Source organism: Varanus komodoensis, unplaced genomic scaffold (assembly GCF_004798865.1).
Source record: "Varanus komodoensis strain SLA01 unplaced genomic scaffold, ASM479886v1 scaffold12, whole genome shotgun sequence".
Classification (NCBI taxonomy): Eukaryota; Metazoa; Chordata; class Lepidosauria; order Squamata; family Varanidae; genus Varanus; species Varanus komodoensis.
This window is the reverse complement of record NW_025335349.1, coordinates 21,966,899-21,990,489: the sequence shown is the minus strand read 5'-3', so window position 1 is coordinate 21,990,489 and position 23,591 is coordinate 21,966,899. Positions and strand designations below refer to the sequence as shown.

At 45.6% G+C, this 23,591-nt stretch overlaps 1 protein-coding gene across 2 annotated transcripts in view; it reads right to left on the bottom strand.

Moving 5' to 3' along the window:
* COLEC10 (collectin subfamily member 10) overlaps positions 1-23,591 on the bottom strand; it is a 38,137-nt gene that overhangs the window by 12,249 nt on the left and 2,297 nt on the right. For both annotated transcript variants that reach the window (XR_006413895.1, XM_044422035.1), the window contains exons 2-5: positions 13,627-13,698; positions 5,687-5,758; positions 2,566-2,619; positions 1,442-1,537 (exon numbers count right to left, since the gene is read on the bottom strand). Coding sequence is in view for 1 of the 2 variants with exons in the window: in XM_044422035.1 (XP_044277970.1) it covers positions 1,442-1,537; positions 2,566-2,619; positions 5,687-5,758; positions 13,627-13,698 (294 nt within the window). In the remaining variant the exon portion in view is untranslated. The remainder of the gene's footprint in view (positions 1-1,441; positions 1,538-2,565; positions 2,620-5,686; positions 5,759-13,626; positions 13,699-23,591) is intronic.

Sequence of the window (23,591 nt, the reverse complement as noted above, 5' to 3'; positions counted from 1 at the left end):
CCAGACGCTTTCTTGAGATATCTGAATGCCGATAAGCTATCCATCCCCCAATTTCATTTCTCCTGTTCTAAGTAAATTCAGCTTAATGCATCTTATACATCACCAAAAAGGAGATGCATAACAAAAAAGAGGAAAAAAGATGTTATACATTTGTATGACCTAATTTATGTGTATAAATGCAAATTTAGAGATGATTACTATAACTTAACAGAAATGGACTCCCACACCATGCCGAAGAAAACTGTGGCCCAGTCTGCTATCTGGTTTTTTCTTTGGTTAGGCCATGGCTGCCTTCCATTTGTATGGGTCGTTGTCTTTAGCCAGACATCCCTGTCCTCTGTAAAGCAGGACGTGTGGCTGTGCTAATTCAGGTCCTTTGTAGAATTACTTGTCCTCTTCCTTAGCACCCTGTCTTTTCATACAATCATAGAATAGTAGAGTTCGGGTCCAACCCCCTGCTGTTGCAGGACACCACGTTACACCATCCCATGCAGATGGCTGTCCAATTTCTTTTTGAGTGTCTCTTTGAGCTCTTTGAGTGTCTCTTTGAGCTCACCCCTTCTCTAGGCAGCTGGTTCCACTGTTCTATCGCTCTGACAGAGAAGAAGCTTTTCCTGATGCCCAGCCAGAATCTGGGTTGTTGCAACTTGAACTGATTATTCCGTGTTCTACACTCTGGCATCAGGAAGAAGAGGTCTTGACCTTCCTCTTTGTGACAGCCTTTGAGGTACGTATAGATGGATATCATGCCCCCGCCTAGTCTTCTCTTCTCAGGGCTGAGCATGCCCAGTTCCCTCAGTCTCTCCTCATAGGACAGTGTTTCCAAACCCTGGATCATTTTTGTTGCCCTCCACTGGACCCTTTCTAATTTACCTGCATCTTTCTTAAATCTTGGTGCCCAGAACTGGACACAGTATTCCAGATGAAGCCTGATTTGTGAGCAGTATAGAGGAACTACTACTTCTCATATTTGGAAGTACTGCTTCTGTTAACGCATCTCAAAATAGCATTTGTCCTTTTGGTGGCTGCATCACATTGTTGGCTCATGTTAAGCCTATTATCCACAATTAATCCAAGATCTTTTTCTTGTTCAGTTCTGTTTTGTCGTAGGAATATTTCTTCCCAATGTAGAATCATAGAATTGGAAGGGGGGGCAAGAAGGCCAACAGGTCCAACCCCCGTTCAATGCAGATTTCAAGTTAAACCGCCCCGCCTAGGTGACTTGTCAGCTTGCCTTTTTGAATTGTGGCATGGCACCCAAGACTGACCTCATCATTCCCCAAGGGATCCTACTGGTGCTTTGAGCGGAATACTGCCATTGCTTCTCAGATATTAGGAAAGCACATTCCCCCCAAAACCATCCTAACCCCCGTCATTCTGTTGCACTGTCAAGACAGAATCGTAAATGTGCTTTATGACCACTGCTGGAGATGACACATACCATTCTTGACAAACTGGATGGAACTCTTCAGCCGAGCGATGTTAATATCCAGTTGTCCGACAACTTTCCGATATTTTCCACAGTCACAGACAGCACCTAGCTCAATGTTTGTATATGAGCAACAAAGGATATCCAAGTGGGTATACATAAGCAGCCATACAAAATGCATCCATATTGTAAGATCAAGGAGCACCCATCAATATAGTCATATGCAGTCAAATGCCTATGAAAATTCATAGAATCATAGCTACCTTTTGCCTCAAATATAGAGAAATAAACTAAATGTTGCTAACCGTGGTTTGCCATTATACCTGAACCAGGCAGTGATGGATCCAGGTGCCTGAGGGTCCTTCGGGAAGACATCCTCACTGGGCACCCTCTCTCATGAGTCCACTTTCTCAGCACCATAGTCACCAGCTGCTATTGCTTCTGATTCTCTTCCTTATCATGGCTACCACTTGCTAGCTTGGTGGGTAGAGAGCCTATGCAGGCCAGAGCATCTCCTGATCCTCCTCCTGTTCTGCATCACTGTTGATTGGTCCAGGGTAAGGGGAGGATGAATATGCAGGTTGCCATGGTGAAGGGGAGTGCTAGGTTATGATTCGCATCGTTCTCTGCCAGCATGGCCTTAGTTTCATGGGCTTGCAATCAAAACTGGCCCTATCCTTAGGCAGAGTTGAGCAGCTGCCTCAGGCAGCCAGTGCTGGGGAACAGCAGCAGCTGCCTCCCCAGCTGTTCCTCTGGAGCTGCCAGGCATTTCCCATGGTTAGAGGGCAGCCTGTGGATGCCACGCAGACAGTTCAGGCCCCCCGAAACTAGTCTGCTGCCTAAGATACGATCGAGGAGACCACACCGTGATCAGCACTGAATTACGATTCAGCTCCCAAGCCACATGGCCTCTGTACTTGAAACAGGAGGGGAGCGTCCTCTTATCCTTTGCCTCCAGCAGAACATGGCTTGGGCTGCTGGTAGTCCAGCACATTTGGGAAATGCCGCCTTGCGGGAAGCCAGAGCAGGGTTGTCCTACTGCCTGGAACTGCAGCCTGGAGAGCATAGTGCTCTGAGGCCATGCCTAGCTTAGAAATGCAATTGCTTAGGAAATACAAGAAAAGCAAACAGCAAACCTGCTTTGCCCTTTCCTCCAGATACGCCAGAGAAACCTTTCAGTCCTTTGTCACCTAAATTAAAAAAAAAAAAAATAGATTCAGGAGATGCAAACACAGGCAAATGTTCTTGCTTTATTGCATTAACACTTGCTGAGTGGATTTGGAGAGATGGGCAAGTGGTGTGCCAAATTAAACACTCAAGCCCTACTAACACTTGCATCTGAGTAGGTTCCACTGAATGCAGCGGGATGTTTTCCTGAGAATACGTGCACAGGGCTGCTCTGTTGAGCTTTCCTTTTGGCAAACCCAAGCAGCAAGCTTTAATAGCTGACACATTAAAAGTGCAGATCTCTGCAGCTAGACAGAGCTGAATAATCTGTCCCTGCTTGGATAAGTAGCCGCAAACACGAGATGGATAATTGTTTGTAACTGAGTGGATGGCAGCATCAGAGAATCACTCTTGCCTCTGATTCTTTGGATCTTGCTGTATTTTCTGGCAAATGGCTTTTGCAAGTGTTAAAATCACTGAGTGTGGCCCTCCAGTGCTGTGCTATATCAATGCATGCCACATCTTTTTTAAAAAATTAATGCTGCTTCAGTTCCCCCACAGCACTGTCTTGCTGACCTGAAAATTAGCATTCTCCATTAAAGGAACTTTAAAGAGAGACTCTGGAGAGAATTCGCTGAACTAGGATGTTCAGCAGGTTCAACTCTATTCATGTAAGATTAAATCAAGGTTTACATTTTATCTTCCACTACAGGAAGGTAGCACAGCAAAGCTAGGAAGGTTATGTTATTGTTAATGACTGCTGTTGCAAATGGTCATAGAGATAGCTTATACATAAAAACAAAGAAACAGAGCGAGCCAGAAGGGGTCTCCTGGGCCATCTAGTCTGACCCCCAGCTCCAGCCCATCTCATGCCTACCATGTGCATGTCCATACACCAAGTGTATGCATGGAACATATAAGAGCAATACATATGGAGCTTGATTTGCCAAGGTTCCTCCTAGTATGGAGGAGCCATATATATATATATGCACATGCATAGGTCCCCTCCCTTTGCGGGCACAGCTGGTGGATGCACTGGGGTCAGGCAGCCTGGCTTGTGGAAGCAGACCATAGGAAGCTGCTTTATGGCTGGAGAGCCCACTGATCCAGCTAGCTGACTGGTAGCAGCTCTCTTGAGCTTCAAACAAGAGGTTTCCTGCACATTAAGGAGAGATGCTGAGAAGTGGACCTGGGATCTTTTCCAGGCAAAGCAAGCACTTTACCACCTAGTTACGGTTTTTCCCTGATGGGGGCTATCAGATATAATCCGACTTGCTCGCATGCCCATTGACTGTGCAGGAGAGGGCTCTGAGCACCCAGTAGAGTTATTTTACGGCACTGAAATGTTTCTAGGATGCCTTGCAGGCACCCCTTCCAGCGAGAGTTGCAACCATAAAATGAGTCACAATAAAGAAATTGTGTGTTTTTCTACCTGCCTTCTACTTGATATGGGACTCAGCAGGAGAAATCTGCCTGGTAGTATTGGTCAACTACAACAACGACTCTATATTGTTCAATAGCTGAAGCAATCTGGGTGGTTCCCAAAACTTTTAAAATAATTTTAAAATATAGCATACAGATTTGAGAGGTTTAATCCTGCATGGCTCATAGCAGGATCTTTAGGGTGCCTTCTTATATGTGTTCGGACAGAAATGTCCTACAGCTAGGCTGATGCATGCTGGAATAGCACGGCTTTTTCTTTCTGTCTAAACATGCCCAGAATTGTGCCCTTAGTCTCTCTCCCTTGGTACAACTTGGGTACCAAAATCCCGAAGGATTTATGGTGCCTACTAAAAACAAACCTTTTCCAACATGGATTTCAAGGAAGGCATTCTTGCCTTCTATACATCACTTAGAAATTGCTTTTATTATACAGTGATTGGTAATTATTGTTAAAGAAATAAATGAGTATTGTATCTTTTATATTTTGTAGTATTAGGCTTCATTTTTTCACAAACAGTATGCATCAAAGTTTAAACCACCAAAAATCTATTACTTTTTTAGGGCTTTGGCAGGGTGCATGCATGCTTGTTTTTAATGTAAACAGCAGGAATTCTGTGCTTTATCAGGAGATGTTTTTCCTTCCATTGAGGTTTAGATATTTTTTAATGTGCAGGTCCTAAACAATATGTTATAACTATATGTACGGAACACGGGGCTGGGAAATCTTAGCTTTTATTGCAAATACTTGGCTCAAAAATACTGCAAATGAGGAGGGTCTTGGAATTGTTGTAGATCACAAGCTGAATATGAGTCAACAAAGTGAAGTGGCTTCAAAAAGGGCAAATGCTATTTTAGGCTGCATTAATCGAAGTATCACTTCCACATCCCATGAAGTACTAGTTGCCCTTTACTCTGCACTGGTTAGGCGTCATCTGGAGTCCTGTGTCCAGTTCTGGGCATCACAGTTGCAGAAAGATGCAGACAAGCTGGAAAGGGTTCAGAGGAGGGCAACAAGGAGGTTCCAGGGACTGGAAACAAAGCCCTATGAGGAGAGATTGAAAGAACTGGGCAGGCTCAGCCTTGAGAAGAGAAGGAAAGGCTGTCACAAAGAGGAAGGACAGGATCTCTTAATCTTCCCTGAGCACAGGACATGGAATAATGGGCTCAAGTTACAGAGCCAGATTCTGGCTAAATGTGAGGAAAAATTTCCTGACTCTAAGAGCTGTATGACACTGGAAACAATGTCCTAGGGAGGTGGTGGGCTCTCCCACACTGGAGGCATTCAAGATGCAACTGGACAGCCATCTGAGAGGGATGGTTTTACTTGGTGTTCTGCACCCAGCAGGGGATTGGATCCAATGGTCTTCTGGCCCCTTCCAACTCTACTATTCTACGATTCTACAATGATTAGCCTTTAAGTGTGCAAATGTATTTTTGAAAAGTTGTAGGCAATGCCTGGTTTACCTCAGGCCTTCATGTCTCCTAGCCAGGGGTAAGAGGCATAAGATCTAATTTAATAGTATGGTTTTGTTTTGGAAAGCAACACCATCTGTTTAATTTGGGAAGCATAAACAGCAGCTGTTTCATGTTTTGCTCTGTGCCTTACAACATTTCCAAAAAGCTTGACCAAGGATTAGGAAATCTTACCCTTTCTGCCAACTGGTCCAATTTTACCCATCATTCCCTGATCACCCGTATCGCCAGCTGGTCCTTTGTCTCCTGGAAAGGAAGCACAGTGAACATTGCCTGTTTTATCCAGTCTCTCAGAACACCATTTTGGTCTATCTTTAAGCATGGCCACCCCATAACATTTTTCTGGCTGAGGCAAAGGGCAATATGGTACCCCTTCCCCATATCATGCACCAAAGCCAACATGAGCAGTTCCTTCATCCCCGGCAAAGACAGAATGCTCTTCACCACAACTGAGGCAGAGCCTGCTGTAGGGAGAGCAGACAATGTCATTCAGCAAGAACAGCCAGAAGACTTTCATCACTGCCTCACAGTCTGCCTTGCAGTCTGAAATGATCACTTCATTCACTTGCTCTCAGCTTATCCTACCTTGCAGGGTTGTTGTTGTGATGATAAAAGGAAGTGAAGGAGAACTGTGTAAGCTGCCTTGCCGGAAGAAAGAATATTGAGTGTAAATGTAACGTAAAAGTAATAATATAGCTCCAAACATGTATGTGGGTATTTCTGGATAATTTATTTTTATGCTGTTGTCAGGGCTACCGTAATGGGGATAAGGACTGTGACTTGGTGAGCGGTTAGATTTAGGCCCTGTCTTTTTAGATTTAGGTCCTGTCTTTCTTCTTCTTGCAAGGCAGTTTATAGGGTTTCCTCCTCTCCACTTTGTCCTCACAACACAACAACCCTGTAAAGTAGGTTAGGCTAAGAGTCTTGTGCCAGGAAACTGGAAGCAGCTCATGGGCAGCATGCATCTCTGCGATCTTCAGGTTAATCAGCCCATGAATTGCCACCATGTGCTGCCACTGTTTCTGAACAGGGCCATAGAGGGACTTCTAAGCAGAACTACATGGTAATCTATTCTCACTCCTGCCACACTGCTTAGTACCAGTTTTTGCATCTGTAAGGTTTTGAAGTATCTAACCATGCCATTTCCTTTGAAAAGGACATTTCTATTATTATGACATTATATTTATACACCACCTTTATTCCTCTTGCAAAGCAGCTGACAAGTTTCCTCCCTTCTCTTTGTGTTATCCTCACAGCAGCCCTGGATGTAAGTGAAGCTGAGAGTCCATGACTGGCCCCAGTGAGGTTCATGGGGACTAGAACCAAGATCACCTGAGTTCCAGTCTAGCAATCTGACCATCCAGCACTCTGGCCATGACCCCGCAGCACCAGTGTAGGGATGTGCCTACGACTGATTAGGACCAAGAACTGAGTACTGAGAAATAAGATTGCTTCTGCTTTTGCCAAGAGGGCTGCTGACTGTTTCATAACCATGCCCCACGCAGAAATTCAACAGGTCAGGTGTTTCCCTAATGCAAAGATGGTGAAAGGTTCCTCCCATGGCATTTCTATCCGTTCTGCAGAGTGCAGGAGCCCTCTAAAGGAGAAAAGGGGAAATACTTTCCCTTCTTCTACCTCCATTGCAATCCAGTACTCCAGCTGCAAAGATGTGGCCATCTGTATAGCTGAAGCTATAAAAGGTTTCTGCTTCCCACCACCCCCTTCAGAACAGCAGCAAAATTCACAGAAGCTTTGAGAGTCCAGTGCAACAGACCAGGTTCACTCCTGGAGCCATCTTTGATTGGTTGCCATTGAAAGTACTGTGGTGTTTGGTAGCTGATGCCGCAACTGTAATATAATTTTGTTTGTTCATTTATTTAAAACTTTTGTACCCTGTCCACCACTGGCATCTCAGGATGGCTTACAATAAAAGGTGTTATAAGATTATATTGTAATCTTATAAATATAAAAACCCTTTAGGATGATTCGGAGCCCAGCATGTGATCAAACTAAGCCACAACCCCCTTTATGCTATTTTTCATAATCAAAGAAGGTAGCAAAATGGCTTGTCATCACTATTGGTCAGAGCGTGTTTTTGGAAGGAGCATTTTGCATAGGCAAAGTTCCAGGATGGTGGGCCAGGCCAGGGATGGGGAGGGAAGTGCAGTTCCATGTCTGCAGCCTCCTCTGGGATCTCAGTCAGTGAGGGACAAACCATGCAGTCTTAGGGCTGCAATGTACTTTCTGTCCTTCCTTCAGCATTGCCCCTGGGATCGTCTGACTTTTTCTCTTACATGTGAGAAAGAAGTGTGCAAGAAAGTAGAAATGGCTTCATTCTCTGTTGCATTTTCCTTGTTATGTTTCATTGTTTTCTTTTCCGCTGTGTAAACTCACTTTTGTGCTGTGGCAAGGGGACCCATGGAAAGCTACTGGGGAACCGAACTGTGAGTGCAATGCAGCCTGGCTTGTGCCTCCTAGGTAAGCCTGCTGCCCTCTGATACAGTGAATGGCATCCCATGGCCAGGTGACCTGGCTATCTGCTCAGTCCACACATTAACTGAATTGAGATTCAACTGCTCAACTCATTGGCTTCTGAATGCAGAAAGATGTGGTTTGTGTGTGTGTGTGTGATGTTCTTTGCCTAAGGTGGCAATTTCTCAGAGGACAGTCCTCTGTTTAAGGAGTGGAGACTCTTCAGTTCAGGACCCTGGTCTGGATCTCCTGAGGTCCCAATACAGGGGTGTCCAGATGGCTACTCCCCTGACCACAACTCCCTTTCCCTGCAAAGACTTCAGTTGCTTTCTTCCCCTGTCACATTCCTTTCCCCTCTTCTCTCTGACTTGTCCAGTGAGTCGGAGAATGAACACAATACTCCTTTCTCCTCTCTCTCTCTCTCTCTCTCTCTCTCTCTCTCTCTCTCTCTCTCTCCTCTGAAGAAATAGACAGCTGAAAGCACACCCTACTCAAAAGTAGATCACATTATCTTCAACCATCACATTATCTTCAACGGTGCTTGTGCAGAAGTGACTCCCACTGACTTCAGTGGCACTTACTCTGTGGACAGTCAGCACAGGAGGGGGCCGCACTTACTTGTGAGTAGGGGCAACAGGAAGTGCTGCCCCACTGACCTCATCCATAGGTAGGTGCGAGGATAGAGGCGTAGCTTCCCACTCTTCTTTCCCCACCACCTTTTCCTCCATGATTTGTTGTGCGGGGGCAGGAAGAGCTGTCAAGATTTTTCCTTTCCAAACAATTGCTCCTTTGCACTTGAGCATAACTCAAGGGGGTGGGCAGGGGGATACTTTTTAAAGGACTATTTTTCTGTACACATCCTCTTTCCAACTCTTCCAACTTCACACACAATTGCATTTGTGTGTGGCACAAGATCACGTTTTCAGCATAGTGGAAACTGCTGGATTCACCAGCATGTGCCTCATTAGCCATAAATGCATTTTGCATAAATACCCTAACTGAGCTCCCTCATACACAGGAGAGACTCTAGTGGGGATCCCCTCAGCCTTAGTTACCTGTAGTTCCAGCCTTTCTGCTTGCAATATGCTGGCAATGCACACACACACACACACATATCTGGTATATTTTGGCTCACCTTTTCAGCCTTTGGACCTGTGCAAGTCCCACATGGTGCTCCCAGGTGCTTCAATGTCATTGAATCCAGCCTTTGGGTTGAAAGGGGTTTTATATTCCTGGTCAATTTTAAGGCCTATCCTTGCTAAGCTGGCCTTGAAAATGCCCATTCCCACTAAGCACCTGGAGAACATCTTTCCTCTTTATGGTGTGGTGTATTTCATTTCTGTTTGAATCATATGCAGTTTTGCTTTTATATTTGCATCTATTAAATACACCTATGCAAATGTTATCCAAATGTATATTTTCTGTCCCATCAGTGGTGCATTTCCTCTCTTTTGGCAATGTGTAAGTAGCTACCCAAGAAAAAAGTCCTGGGCCAGCCCAGGTTGTGAATCTACTCATGTTTTCAAAAAGGACACCCTCTTTGAGTTCAGTATAACTAATTGCCAAGAATTTGTCCCTAGGACTGTAGCCTGTGTCAACCAACAGACATTCCCTTTGCTTCCATTGGTCAAAGGGATTTTTAAAAAAATGGCAGGTTTGAACAACAGATCTGTGAGGTTGCAATATGTCTCTGTGCTGGGCAATCAGCCACACCAGGCTGCAAGTGCCAGAAGGGCAACATTTAACTACATTTTTCATACTCAGATACAAATAGCTCATGACAGTCGTATACGTGCCATCAAGTGTGGGCCAATGTCTGTAGAGTGCAAGGCATATTTGCTTAAAAATAACCAAATCTTGCAAGTACAAGTCAGAAAACGTTTGGACTGTCTTCCTCCAGTCCTTTTCCTGAGAGACACCTGACTCTACACACGCACTGGGTTGGTCTGAATGTTATTGTCAACAGGCAGATACATGTCAAATGTCTCACCTGCAGTAAAGGAAGCTGATACAGCCAATGGGCCGCAAGATTTGACGTCAGAGCTTTCCTGATTCTTCTGATGCAGGACATACATGTGGGACACACACACACACACTATAGGCAGGTGCACACAGACACATCCACACACATCAGAGGTGCACATTGATCACAAAGTTTGACTCAGAACCTGATTTGGTGCTTTGGAAAATGGCCCAATCTAGCTCAGATTGATTTGCTGGCCCTTCAGCTTGAGTCAGGCACTGAACCCAAGTTTGGATTTGGGGAATTTTGCACCTCCCAGTGGCTATCATGGGACATCCAAAATCACTTTAACTTTGGGTGAAATGAACAGACATGGAAATCCCTTCAGAGGAAATTACACCTGCTGATTTTCAGAACAATAGGTGCAGGGCATTGTCATTTTCCTAGGTGCCCTCATATTTTGATTTGCTGTAAAAGAATTGTGGATACTTTTTAATTTCTCAGCAGAATTGGATGACATTTATTTGGGTAGTTGCTTCTTCTTAATGGACCAAACTTGCCAAATCTCAGGTGAATAGGTATGGTAGATTGTGTGTGTGTGTGTGTGTGTGTGTGTGTGTGTGTGTGTGTGTGCGCGCGCGCGCGCGTGCGCGTGCACGCGTAAGGGCAAGTTTTTCATGCTGAAGGTACTCCACAGAGGGTGTGCTTATCATCCTTTGCTCTTTGTGGTTTAAAGATGACAGACACCTAAAGGTAGCCATAAAGAAGAAACCCACAAAGTTTCAGAAGGATAGGTTCAGTGGTTTATGTGGAAGAAATGTCCTAAAATTTTGCTCTGTGCATGCAGAAAATCTTCCTTTGACCTTGCCTGAGGTTGCAGAATAGCTGAGCAATCTGAGCAGCAGCCTCATGTTTAGAAAGTGTCCCTTTTGAGTCCTTTTAGGAGCCGAGATAGGCGTGCAGCAAGCCATTTATTACTCTCCCCCACTGTTTTTGCATACAACTTGGTGTTTCTGTAAGACTTCTCATTGGAGATATTTCTGCTATTATTACACTTGCGTAGCAAATGCACTTTGGTCATGAAGATGTACTGATCAAAAGCGTAGCGTATTTGGGCCATTAGAAAAAGGTGGACATGATTTATGCAGCCATTGTTTGTATGTCACTAGATGTCTAATCATATGAAGCTTTTTGCTGTGAGATTTTGCACGTTCATTCATAGCCAGCCAGCACAGCTGTTGAGGTCATTGGTACAATATGCACCAGGTTCAATGTGCAATTCTTTTTCTGTCTAAACAGGCAGAACTCTACATTTCCCAGGTGTATTACTTTTGGTTTTGTCTAAACAGTAATAAAGGGCTTTATACCCTGGTCCCAACAGTATTGGTCATATTTTGCCTTAACCAATAGTATTCTTGTTACGTGCCATCAAATCATCTCTGACATATGGTACCCACATGAAACAATGCTCTCCAAAATTCCTGTTCAGCTCTTGTAAACTCAAGGCTGTGGTTTTCTTAATGGTACTGATCCATCTTATTTGGTCTTCCCTTCTTCTGCCTTTGACTTTCCCTAGCATGATAGTCTTCTCCAGTGACTCTTGCCTGGTTAGCCAGTTAGGATTCATTAAGCAATATTAACCTCCTTAATTGGTACAACCACACCACTCTCTCCCCATTCCTTGCTGCCTAATAGAATATTTAGGTGGTTCCTTCCTGCCACCACCATGTCTTTTGCCTCACCCTCTTTACATCTATATCTTTTTAATCTTTATCTTCATATTTATATACAGCTCCATTCCCATAGGCTCTGGATGGTGTACAAGAAATTAAAGCCAACCATGATTAAAATTGACGAAGACAACATATTAAATAACACTGACATGAGAACTAATATAGGAAGGCCAGATGGAAGAGATACATTTCTAACTGCCTCTTAAAAATGGGGATTTGGGAAATCCGACGCAACTCTTCTGGCAGACCCTGCCACAGCTTCAGGGCAACCACTGGGAAAGTCCTCTGGGTAGTTAATCTTACAGAAGTAGACTTCAAAGGGTTATTCCAGAGGACCCAAGCTAGTGAGGCAGAATGTATGGGCAAAGGTTCCCCTAAAGGTATTTTGGACCCAAGCCATGAAGGGCTTTAAAGGTAATTAAGATAATACCTAGAACTGTATCTGGAAATGTCTTGGAACCAGTGCAAAGACTTTAAAATAGGTGATATGTTGTCTTTCCATGATGTCCCAGAGACTAGGTGGCTGCCATATCTTGTACTAGTTGCAGTTTCCAGGGTAGAAACAAGGGTAGCCTTGTGTAGACCATGTTGCAGAAACCAAACCTAGAAGTTAGCAATGTGTGAACTAGTTTTCAGCTCATTCTTCTCCAGAAAGGGGCGCAGTGGGCGAATCTGAGCTTTTGTCTGGGTGGATCTGGGTGGATCAGCATCTCCAAGCTGGTCTTTCAGGGGGAGCATGCCCCCATCTAGAACCTGTTGATACACCTCTAATCTGACCCTTCACAGCAAGCACATCTCCTTTGTCTGAATTTAACTTCGGTTCGGTTTGGTTTTTTCCTATCCAGCCCATTGCCAGGTTCAGGAAGTCATTCAGAGCGGAGCTGCGGTCTGTGGAAGAAGCAGCAGATGGCGGCAAGGAGGTGTAGTCCTAGATGCCACCTGCTTGCAGGTAACATCCAGCACCACTGCTCTAGGTGAGTGACATCACCCGCTAGAGTGACCGAGGCAGTCCCAGCTCCATGTCCTGCTTTACAGCCAGTACGAAATGGGTCCAGAAAAACAGTATCACTCAGGACTGCCTGGAGGTGGAGAGGTGCTGCCCTCATGGACACCTTGAAAAGAAATGGTATGCTTTTTTATCTTTGTTTTTTTTACTTCTTGCATTTATATATCACCCCAATAGCCCGGTGGGCTCTCTGGGTGGTTTACAAACATTTAAACCCCAAACACAGTGTCCAATCCTAACAAATAAATAATTTTTTAAAGCTTGAGACTGGTTTAAAATTATTAAGGTCCAGGGGTTTCAGACTAGGTTTCTTGAGAAGAGGCCGTACTAGAGGCTCCTTCAGACAGGCAGGACCCCTACCCTCTCTGAAGGAGGCATTGATGATGAGGCATAATAGCCCCCTCAGTTCTTCCACCCCCTGGACTGCCAGCCAAGATGGACCTGGGTCGAGAGAGCAGGTGGTTCTTCTCACCAGTCAACATCACCCTCAGCATCGCATGCCTCCTTCTCGTCACTGTTGTTGTCTTGACCAGAGAGAGAGGCCTGGTGCGACAGCTGCAATGGCAAAAAGGAGCAGTTCCAGGGAGCTCTTGTTTCGAGGCTCTTGCCTGAGTGTGCTCTTCGCAGGCGTCCGACCATAACTAGCCTTGGCACTGACCCTGCACCTTCTGGATGTGTAATTTCACTGATCAGTGCAATTCCCACTGATCAATGTAATTTCTACTGATCAATGCTTGTCTCTGTATTTACTCCAAAGCAAATCACAGAGCAGAATTTGCTCCTCCATTGTCATGTTTTGAAAACATCCAGAGGTGTTTTCAATAAGCAACAGCAAACATTTGGGGAAGCATTAAAAATATCAGATGGCTCTCTGCTATTAAAGAGCCAGAAGTGTCTTCCTATGTTTTCACAGAACAGCAGATAACCACGCACACTTTACCTTTGGATCCCTTAGGGCCAACTTTCCCGTGCTTGCCCATTTCGCCTTGGTCTCCCTTTTGGCCTTCATCTCCTGCAAAATGGAATGCATAGAAAAATAAACCAACATCACATTATGGGTCACAATGATCTTTAGGAAAGAGTCATCTGGACTGCCGTTTGGAAAAACAAAACTGTATAGATAACCAGATCCTACACCCATTTTATTCAATAGCAAACCTTCTGACACGGTATGGAGCAAAATAGGGATATTGCTGTACTCTTTGAGTACTACTATTTCAGACCAAGGGCCACTTCTATGCAAGAGGGGGGCAGAGATGCCCTGACTGATTCTCTCTAATGGAGAGATTTGAACACAAATGTGTTTACATGCCTGGTATGTATCAACAGGTTCAGCATGTCTACCGAGCATGACCCTCTCAACCTCTCCATGTGCATTTTCAAATGACCAGGGAGGGTTCAAATGTCTCACTCTCCTACTGTGTCAGATCCACTTTACTTGCTATTAGGTATGCTCCATTGCCTGACTCAGAGAAACGGACCACATGAAGCTGCCACACTGAGACATGCCATTGATTGGACTAGCGCATCCATGGGCGACATACCGCTTGTGAACCACTGTTGGTCCTGGGGTGTGTGATTCTCCTGCAGTCTGCTGGGTGGCTCAGCTGCCCCAAGGGCCTCCATTCACAGCCTTCCCTAGTTTTACCAGCATGGCTGAATAAGCTTCTGCTGAGATCCTCCCCAAAGTCTACAGAGAGCTGGTGAAGATGGTGCTCTACCAGTTTCATCTCTCTCTATGGTTAGCTCTCTAAGCACAACTGTTAGAATGTCCACAGTGCATGTGATTTTCATGGCAAGGGAAGGGTCTTTGGGCACGGGAGAGAGAGGAAGAATGACTCAATAAAGGAAGCTACAGCCTTGGGGTTACAAGAGCTGCAGGACTGTCATGGTAGGGTTTTGGAGGGCGTTCATTCACAGGGTCACCATAAGTCAGAGATGACTTGATGGCATATAACAACAACATACATCTGAGTGTGAGTGGTAGGACCACTATGAAAGGTTGACATGAGTGGGCATCTACCAAGAGCCCAGAGTTGAGTCGGGGCCCACTCACCAAAGCCCCCTGGGGTCACACCTCTTCTTCACCATGGCAATCCACTGATTCACCCACTTCTCACTCTGAGCCAGAGAAGGAAGGTGATGAGCAAGAGGAGCAAGGTATCTTGTGGCTTCCTTACTCCCTGACTCTCTAAAAGCAATTATGGCCATAGCCAAAGTGAGAAAAAGGGGGAGGAGCCATAACAGGTGTGACCATGGGCCAGGAAGGTAGATAGGTGGAGGGAAGAGCCCCTGAAAGGGTGCAAAAGGACCCTGGCCCTGGTAAGTTGGAAAATCTGTGTTTGTTAGTCCCTACATACCATGGTTCTGGCTCCACCTGTCACTGACCTGCCCATCCGTGCAGCCCTGGAAATATTTACCATCCTCCAGGGTGGACTTTCTACCTCTCTTCTCAATCACAACGGATCTCTATGGTCTGACGTCGAGGTCTCTAACCTGGGCATCCCCAGCTTCTCAGTTAAAATGCACCTTAAATGCCCTTTCATGCATATTGTAAATTTTAGCACTTGCTTATGGCCCTTTCCTGTAAGTAGTTGGAGGTTTTCCCCGGCTTAGAGTTGTTTAATTTCGGCATGCCAGGAACACACATGTTGTTAAAGGTACAGGAACAAGTATAAAAAAAGACATGAGAATTCCACAGGGCATGTCTGTTCTGAGCATTTACTTACAGCAAGATGACAACAACAACAGCAGCAACAACAACGGCTCTAAGCCAGTCTCTGTCTTCAGAAAATTAATGCTGCAAGATTTGACTCTCGCTGCCCTCTTGTGGTGCCTTGTGTTATAACACATTTATTTTTTTTTTTCCCTTGACAGCTCTGATACGACCTTAGCAAATTTTGAGAAAGTGGATATATTCCCCCTCTGCCTCCTTTTGCTGCAGTAATAACAAAACTCAGCTTCATCCACAATAGTTGATTGGTGGTAAAGTCAGGATAGACACCAGTGCATCAGAAAACACACACCTACGTAAGATATAGCGGCAACCAAAAACAGAAAACTTGAAAGGACCAATGGACTGATTCAGGGAGGTCAGCTCTATCCTTGGCTACTAATGGCAAATGCAAAAACAGCACAACGCCATCTTAGGCCCAGATTAAGCTCTGGGGTGGCTGTCAAAAAAGTAGGGGGCAGTTCATTTGGTTTGTAGTTCAAAAAGGGGCGGCATAGAAATGTTCTAATAATATTAATAATAATAATAATAATAATAATAATAATCCTTTTAAAGACAAAATGGCAAACTACTTTGAATTATTTATTTGCAAAAAATACATCAGAGGCAGCAATAATTTGGGGAGGGGAGCAGTAGCCTCCAGCCCATCCCTGGCTACTGTTCAGTACAAAATGCTCCAGGCTGATCAGGAGGGCCCTTCCCCAAATACTCAATCCCATTGCCCCCACTTCCCACTGAGTCATTCCCATCATTCTCTGGCCACTGAGCAAAGTCCTCCATTGGGGGATTGTGTGTGTCTGTTCCTTAGCAGCCTCCTCACACTTCTCTTTTGTGTCTGATTGCACTATTTTGGCTGCCTAAAGACCCACTGACAAATGAGTTTAAAAACGAGCATATCTGGTGGCTAAGCAGGACGCTCCATGTCGAGAGGCTGTGTGCCATTCAAGACCAGAGGCCACAGCGGTCATCCAAGATGGGGACGTTGCTGTTTCCGTGTAGTGGCTTGAGTGATGGATTAAGATGGAAGAGGCCCAGCTGAAGCCCCCACTTAGCCGTGAAGTTTGCTGGGAGACCTTGGGTCTTTCGTCAATCTAACCTACTTCACAGGGCAACTGTAAGAATAAGGTGAGGTGGTGCGTTGGATGGGCTCCACTGGAAGTATAAATGTAAGGAGGTGAATTTTCCCACTCTCCAAAAGCCAGGATAGCTTTCTGGAGCCATGACAAGGAATGTGCTGCCTGGGGCATGCTGGGAGCTGTAGGCCCCTTTTCTGTCTCAACATGCATTGGATTGTGCCCTTAGCCAACAATCTCCCAGGAAGAGAAGCCTTCCCAACCTGGCATTCTCCAGAAGTCTTGGGTCTCAACTCCCGTAAATGGAATGGCAGGACTTGGTAGTCCAACATAGCATGAGGGCATCAGGTTGGGGAGTCTCTCTTAGGGATTTGTTCCTGGTGGTATGAACGGCTGCTGAACTGGTGTTACAATGAAATACTTGCAAACCAGAACACTCCATAAGGCTTTGCCTCAATTACTTCATTCCTCAGGATCCCAAAGGAGGCAGTTGTAATTTTTTTCAGAAGAGACTTTCTCTGCTTTTCCAGCTGTACAGGAAGTTGTCGTTAGTCGCAAAGTCATGTCCAACCCATCGCAATCCCATGGATAACATTCCTCCAGGCCTTCCTCTCCTCCACCATCCCCCAGAGTCCACTCAAGCTCACACCAACTGCTTCAGTGACTCCATCCAGCCACCTCATCCTCTGCCGTTCCCTTCTTCTTTTGCCATCTATTGTTCCCAGCGTTAGGCTCTTCTCCAGGGAGTCCTTCCTTCTCATTATGTGGCCAAAGCACTTGAGTTTCATGTTCAGTATCTGGCCTTCCAAGGAGCAGTCAGGGTTGATCTCCTCTAGGACTGACCAGTTTGATCGCCTTGCAGTCCAAGGGACTCGCAGGAGTCTCTTCCAGCAGCACAACTCAAAGGCCTCAATCCTTCGGTGCTCAGCCTTCCTTATGGTCCAGCTTTCACAGCCATACATTGCAACTGGGAAAACCATCGCCTTGACTATACGCACTTTTGTTGGCAGGGTGATGTCTCTGCTTTTTAGTATGCTATCTAGATTTGCCATAGCTTTCCTCCCCAGGAGCAAGCGTCTTAATTTCTTGGCTGCAGTCCCCGTCTGCGGTGATCTTGGAGCCCAGAAAATACAATCTGTCACTAGTACAGGAAGTAGCCACACTATAATTCCTTCTTTATGCATCTCCATGCTGAGAAACAGCTTCTTCACTTGATGTTCCACAGGCTCTTAGTGGCACAAACCTCAGCATTCACAAGGAAAAGGTGGCGCCCTTAGGCACAGTATGATATATGCAGGGATTTATGTATGTTTCAAGGTTGGAGGGGCCTCTTGGCAAGGTGTCCTCTAATGTTCCTCCTCTCTTGGTGGGTCCTGGTGAATTTGGCAGGAGAAGGAAAGGCAACAAGAGCAGCGCTCCAAGCAGCACTAGACAGCCGGGTCTAACCACTGTTTAAAATTCCCAGAATCCCCTGATGAAGCAGTGCACTGTGGCATAGTGGGAAATGTAAACAGCCTCTGGAGCCAGCTGCCAGGAATGGCAAACTGGGAGAAGCATGTTGCAGGAGGTGTTCAGTGCTACATTGCCAAGGACAGAGGTTCAGATGCCCTGGAGTATGTGGCGAGGGCTTTCTACTTTCCAGTCGGGAGTATAAATGTGGCAGTCTCAGTTTCCAGAAAGAAACTTGTGTAAGTACAATTATTAGGTCTGGAAGATGGTCAGCGGCACTGGTGACCACAAGAAACATGGTTCAAAGGAACTGGCTGATGCCAAAGAGTTCATAATTGACATTGTGAGAATAATGAAAGGGGACCTTTCCAAGTACACCACATCACTTCCATTATTGTCCTTTAAATTGCTGTCCGTTCCAGTTACTCAACACTTAGGGCCCAATTCAAATCCCTTTGAAGTTCCCATCGACCTTTCTTGAGCTCATCTATTTCTCCAGTGCCCCACCTCCTTTTGGCTTGCTTTTGTCGTGGTGAACCAATCTTACAATTACTTCAATATGTTTTTAAAGTTGCACCTCCAGATGTCCTTGAAAAAGTTCAGAGAGGACACGGCAAGTTCAAATTCAGATACTATTTGAAACAATAATGAGCCTCATCCATTGTGTTAATCCCAGGAGTGACTGTGTGAAACCATTGAAACAAACCCAATTCAGAGTCTTGAGGCATCACAGCACGGAGACCTTTATTACAGGAGGTGTGCTTTTTTGGCAGACAGGTGTGTGTGATGTCATGCATCTGACAACATGGACTTTGCTCACTAAATAAGGTGAAAAAAACCAAACAAACATAAAGTTGGATCCCAATTTAATCTTACTGAGAACAGGCCTGTTGAAATCAATTTGATTAATAAATCCCATTGATTTTAATAGGTCTACTCTAAGTGGGGCTAAATCATATTCTAAAACATCAAGGGCCTGGCTGAATCCAACCAAAGGCTCTTTTATTTCTGCATTCTGGTTCTTCCACGGGGCAACCACATAGCTACTCCTTCTGCAGTTCTGCACAAACTATAATTCAGAGGTGACTCCAGTTATTCAAGGATAGGCTGGACATGCACATGGTGGGCATGTCGTGAGTGGAGCTGGCTGGTGCCAGAGGTCAGACTAGATGGCCCGAGAGGCCCCTTCTGACTCACTCTGTTTCTCTGTTTCTATGTTATAATCAGAACCATGGAAAAGAAAGGGTAAGCTTCTCTGGTGATCTAGATTTGGGATCTCCATTTTACCATTGTTGAGTAGGGATCTGTGAGGAATCCATTTGGAGGCAGGAATCTGTTGGATTCCCTTGGCTCTGCTCCTCAGACTCCTGTCCACTTTGCCGCAGCCCAGAGACGGCATTCCTGGTGAGCACACCCAGCATTCTCGGGACACTCACCAGGAATCAGGTCCCACGTACTGCACAGAGCATCCCTTTCCCCAGGACGACAGACAGCAATGAGCAAGGAAGAAGGTTGGCTGCCTGGATTGGTGACTGGCGCACCTGCTTGCAATGCCGCTTTTCCCCATGTAGGTCTTGATAGCACTGCCCCTGGCAGCAGTGAGCAGGGAAGATGAGTCCCAGCAAGGCTGCCTGGAGTGCCCTCTTGTAGCGCATTTTTCTGCTGCAGACACTTGTAGCACCCCTGCAGCTGCTCCAGATGGGAAGGTTGCCCACTGTGCAACTGGGGGGTGGGGGGTTCACGAACACTTCTTGGCATGGTGGACCTGAGCCAAGCATGAGAGGAATTCTGAGGATGCTAGAGGAACAGATTCTGAAAGGTTTGTCCCAACCTTACCATAGAGTTCCTTGGCAAGAGTAGTGTGGTAGTGGCTGTTCTAGGCTTCAATCTCTACTGCCCTCAGTCCATTAGCTCTCTGAGGCTGCTGGGATGCATGGGCCAGGCAGATGAAGCAAAGCCTCTGGAAACCATGCTACCTAGGTAAGCACATGATTGCCTGGCCTGCAAGTTCAGGCAAACACCCATGCACTGTGGAAACACTCAGGGTTGTTCGCCTTGGTGTATGAACCCAGCCGCAGTGAGAGGGCCAGCAGTGGCATCCAAGGCTTCTCACCACCACCTTTGCTGGGCCAAAGAGCAATAGGTAGGCAAACAAGCAGGTTTGTAATGGAGAAGAGCAGAGCCAAGTCCGGCTCCTTCTTGCCAGTGGGTCCCTGCTGGGCTATGGAATCTGGGCAGGTTTTGGGGGGGATGCTATCCTTGATGTTGACCTGAATACAGGTAAGGGCATATGGAGAGGGGCAGTCCTTGAGCAAAGTGTCTGCGTCTGGTCGGTGTCTGGATGCAGACAACTCAGCGGACTTATATGACACCTTGACTTTGATGATGGAAAAAGAGCAGGGAGCCAATATTACTAATAAATGACGTGTACATCAATTTGAACTTCCTTTGCAGCTATTGTACAAATGAAAATCAAACCAGAAGAAGCCTGGTTATGAGAAATTAGTTTTTTTGACAGGATATTAATCATGAATTTATCTGAGTCTAAAAAATGGGGCTGCAGAGGGAAAAAGGTCTTGCCTGGAGGAAGTCAGTGCGGTACATATTAAATAAGAAAGCGGCTGTTCATCGTATTTTCAGTAGTAGAAGTGTCACACATGGACACCAGGGGGCAGGCTTGAACATCCATTAAAACAGTGGTGGTGTTGTGTTGTCATTCCTCTTTATTCAGTGTTAACTCATCTACTCCTATCAAGAGACGACTTTTAAAGCCTGCTCATTGAAACAATCAGCTGTGGACATCCTTATCCATGGACATGATTTTTCTGCAGCCCACCTATACTTCTGGTTCAGTTCATGGATCAGAGGACTGGTTTGGGCTATAATCTATGTCCAGTGTCGGATGAAAATTGGGTTTGAGATGTGTTTCCTTGGCTAGTATGGGCTCTTCCAGATGTTGCTGGACTCCACATTGTCTCTAAATCCCTGCAGCCCCAGCCAAGATGGACAAAAGTCAGTAGAAGTCATCTCTTGTGGAAGAGAAACAACACTGGAAGGCCACATGTGCTGTGAAAGCTAGGATGAGGAGAAGGCAGGAAGAAAGGGGAAAAGGACTGGACCACATTGGCTACAAGGACAAGGCCTCGTCTACAATTGCATATCTCTTCTTTTGCCTACCTGAGACTTGTTTCTCCCCTAACCAGACACACAGGTACCGTGAACACTGCAAACAGGTAGCAATGTTTCTCATGGGAGATGCCCATTGAAAAGAACATGCAACCAGAAATTAGTTAAAATGGTAACAATCTATAAAGTTGATGAAACACGGCAAACTCTTCTGTTGTTAGTTTTAAGGGGTAAATGAAGCCACACAGAGAGAGTTATTAAAGCTGTAGACAGCTACACTCTTAGTTAGGAGCAAGCTCCATTGAACTCAGTGGAATTACTTCTGTGTAGATTTGTGTACAATTGTCTGGTCAGAGTATAGCCGCAGCACTACGGAAGTACAAGTTTAATGATGTTGCTCTCTTTGTCTTTTCCCTAAACCAAATCAGCATAAAAAAATTCCAGATCTGTATTGTTTTTGTGTGTCAGGAAAGATGGCAGCCCCAGAGAAAAGGCTGATAGAACAGGAAAATGTCACGAGTGGAAAAGGTTAAATCCTCTCCTTCAGCAGTGTGAGGGTAGGCTGACTATTCCCATCATGGCTGCATTTACCTGTTATTAAAGATGCAGGAAGTCCAATCATTGATGTGTGTTGCCTAGCAATACAGACTTGCCATTACCTGGGTTTTAGTTCAGCATTTACAATTTCTTATATTTTGATTGCAATCCTGACTCCTGAGAGGCTGCCTAAAGGGCTGTAGGAAGCAATGGAAGTGATGCTGCACCAGTGCAGAAGAGGGTCCTGTGGTGGGATGACCCCCATGCTTCCAGAGGTGTCCCCTTTGGCCAGCAGGAAGTTCCACTGGGAGGCACATTCCATTGGCAGTGTGTGGAGAATGGAAGGGACTGTCATTCTTGGCATGTGTTCCAAGGTCAGGCAGATACGGACTCACCAGCTGACAAGGGGCCCTGAGAACCAGAATTCTCAGATACTGAACTGGAAGGAGTGGAGGGGCTCATCTCAAGGGCACTGTTTCCAGGTGGACTTTGGGAAGAGTTGGGATTTACAACTGCTGGGAGGGGCGTGGGAGAAGAACTCCTGCACCCAGTCGAGCCTAGCACAGCTCTTGACTCCATGATAGGATGTTGTGTGAAATGGTTTGACCAACTAGAGGGACAGGAGAGAGGCTTGCCCTTCGCCCCAAAAGACATCCCAGAGGGAGGAGCTCCAGGGTTACTCAAAAGGAGGGTTCTTGGAAGGAGTGTTAGATTGGGTTCAACAAACCACTCTGTGCATGGTCAGAGACTCATTCTTTGTTGGTTGTGCTTACTGGAAGTGCACTGGGGTATAAAGAGCTTTTGCTAAAGAATGCTTTGTTGTTTTGGGAGAGTGAAGGGCAGGAACCTTGCTCATAACACAGTGTTCCACTGGAAGTGCATGTTGGAGACGTGGTGGTGGTAGCCAAGCTGTCCTGTTCCTCTGAAATACCCACAGGAAGAGCCTAGCTCCTGCCCTTCATGGACTGAAGGTGGAAGATCTTGCCACCCTTCTCCTAGGCTTAAATTCAACTGGATGCTTACACACACAATGCTAAACTATTCTCCACGTTTTTTTCAGTGTGCTTTGTTACCTGGGAAAGGCTGTTGGTCAATCACATAGGTTCCACATGTACATTATTTCCACCCACCTGTCTCATTCCTCCCACTGATGATCAGGTATCATGTCAGCCTCCACAGCTGAAATTCAATCCCAGAGTGTAATGTTCCTGTCTACATAGAAGCATAGTATAATAGAGTTGGAAGGGGCCTGAAGGCCATCAGGCCTCATGTTGTAAGCCGCCCCGAGGTTTCGGCAAGGGGCGGCATAGAAATGTTATAATAATAATAATAATAATAATAACTCTTTGCTTTGTGCAGGGCACCAAGTTAAACCATCCCTCTCCAATGGCTGTCTGCACCTGCACCTTCCTCATTGGTCTCAATACAGAAGCTGGATGGCTAGAGTGGTTCCTGTACTTGCCACTCTTTCCACCGAACTCTATGGTAGCTGCAAGGAACTGCATTCCTAGGGTCGGATGACTGAATATACCATAGTGAAGCATAGAAATAGTACAGCAGACCATTGTTTCTCTCTGTGGTTCTACAGAAAGCAAACATAACATGTAGTAAGTCCACAGGCAGGTTCAGACAGCAGAACAGACCATATTGCAGTGGAAACCACCATGGTTTATTTTTATGTGTGAACGCAGCCATTATCTCAGTAATTCCTACAACAGCTCTGTAAGATAACTCAGTGTTGTTGTCCTTGTATTCTACAAGGAAATATAGAGGAAATAAGGCTGAAAGCTAATGGCTTGTCTAAGGTCACCCTCTAAGAGTGGAAGGGGTGTGGTCATCAGCTCATATTCCCCTCCATCTGGGCAGCTTTGACAAGTGGTGGTAGGGACCCATCTTAGTACAACCCCTCTCAAAATGATGTCCTTGTATTGTTCTCCAACTTTTAAGATGTTCTAGGTCACAGCTTGGCACTTTGTGGCCCTGCAG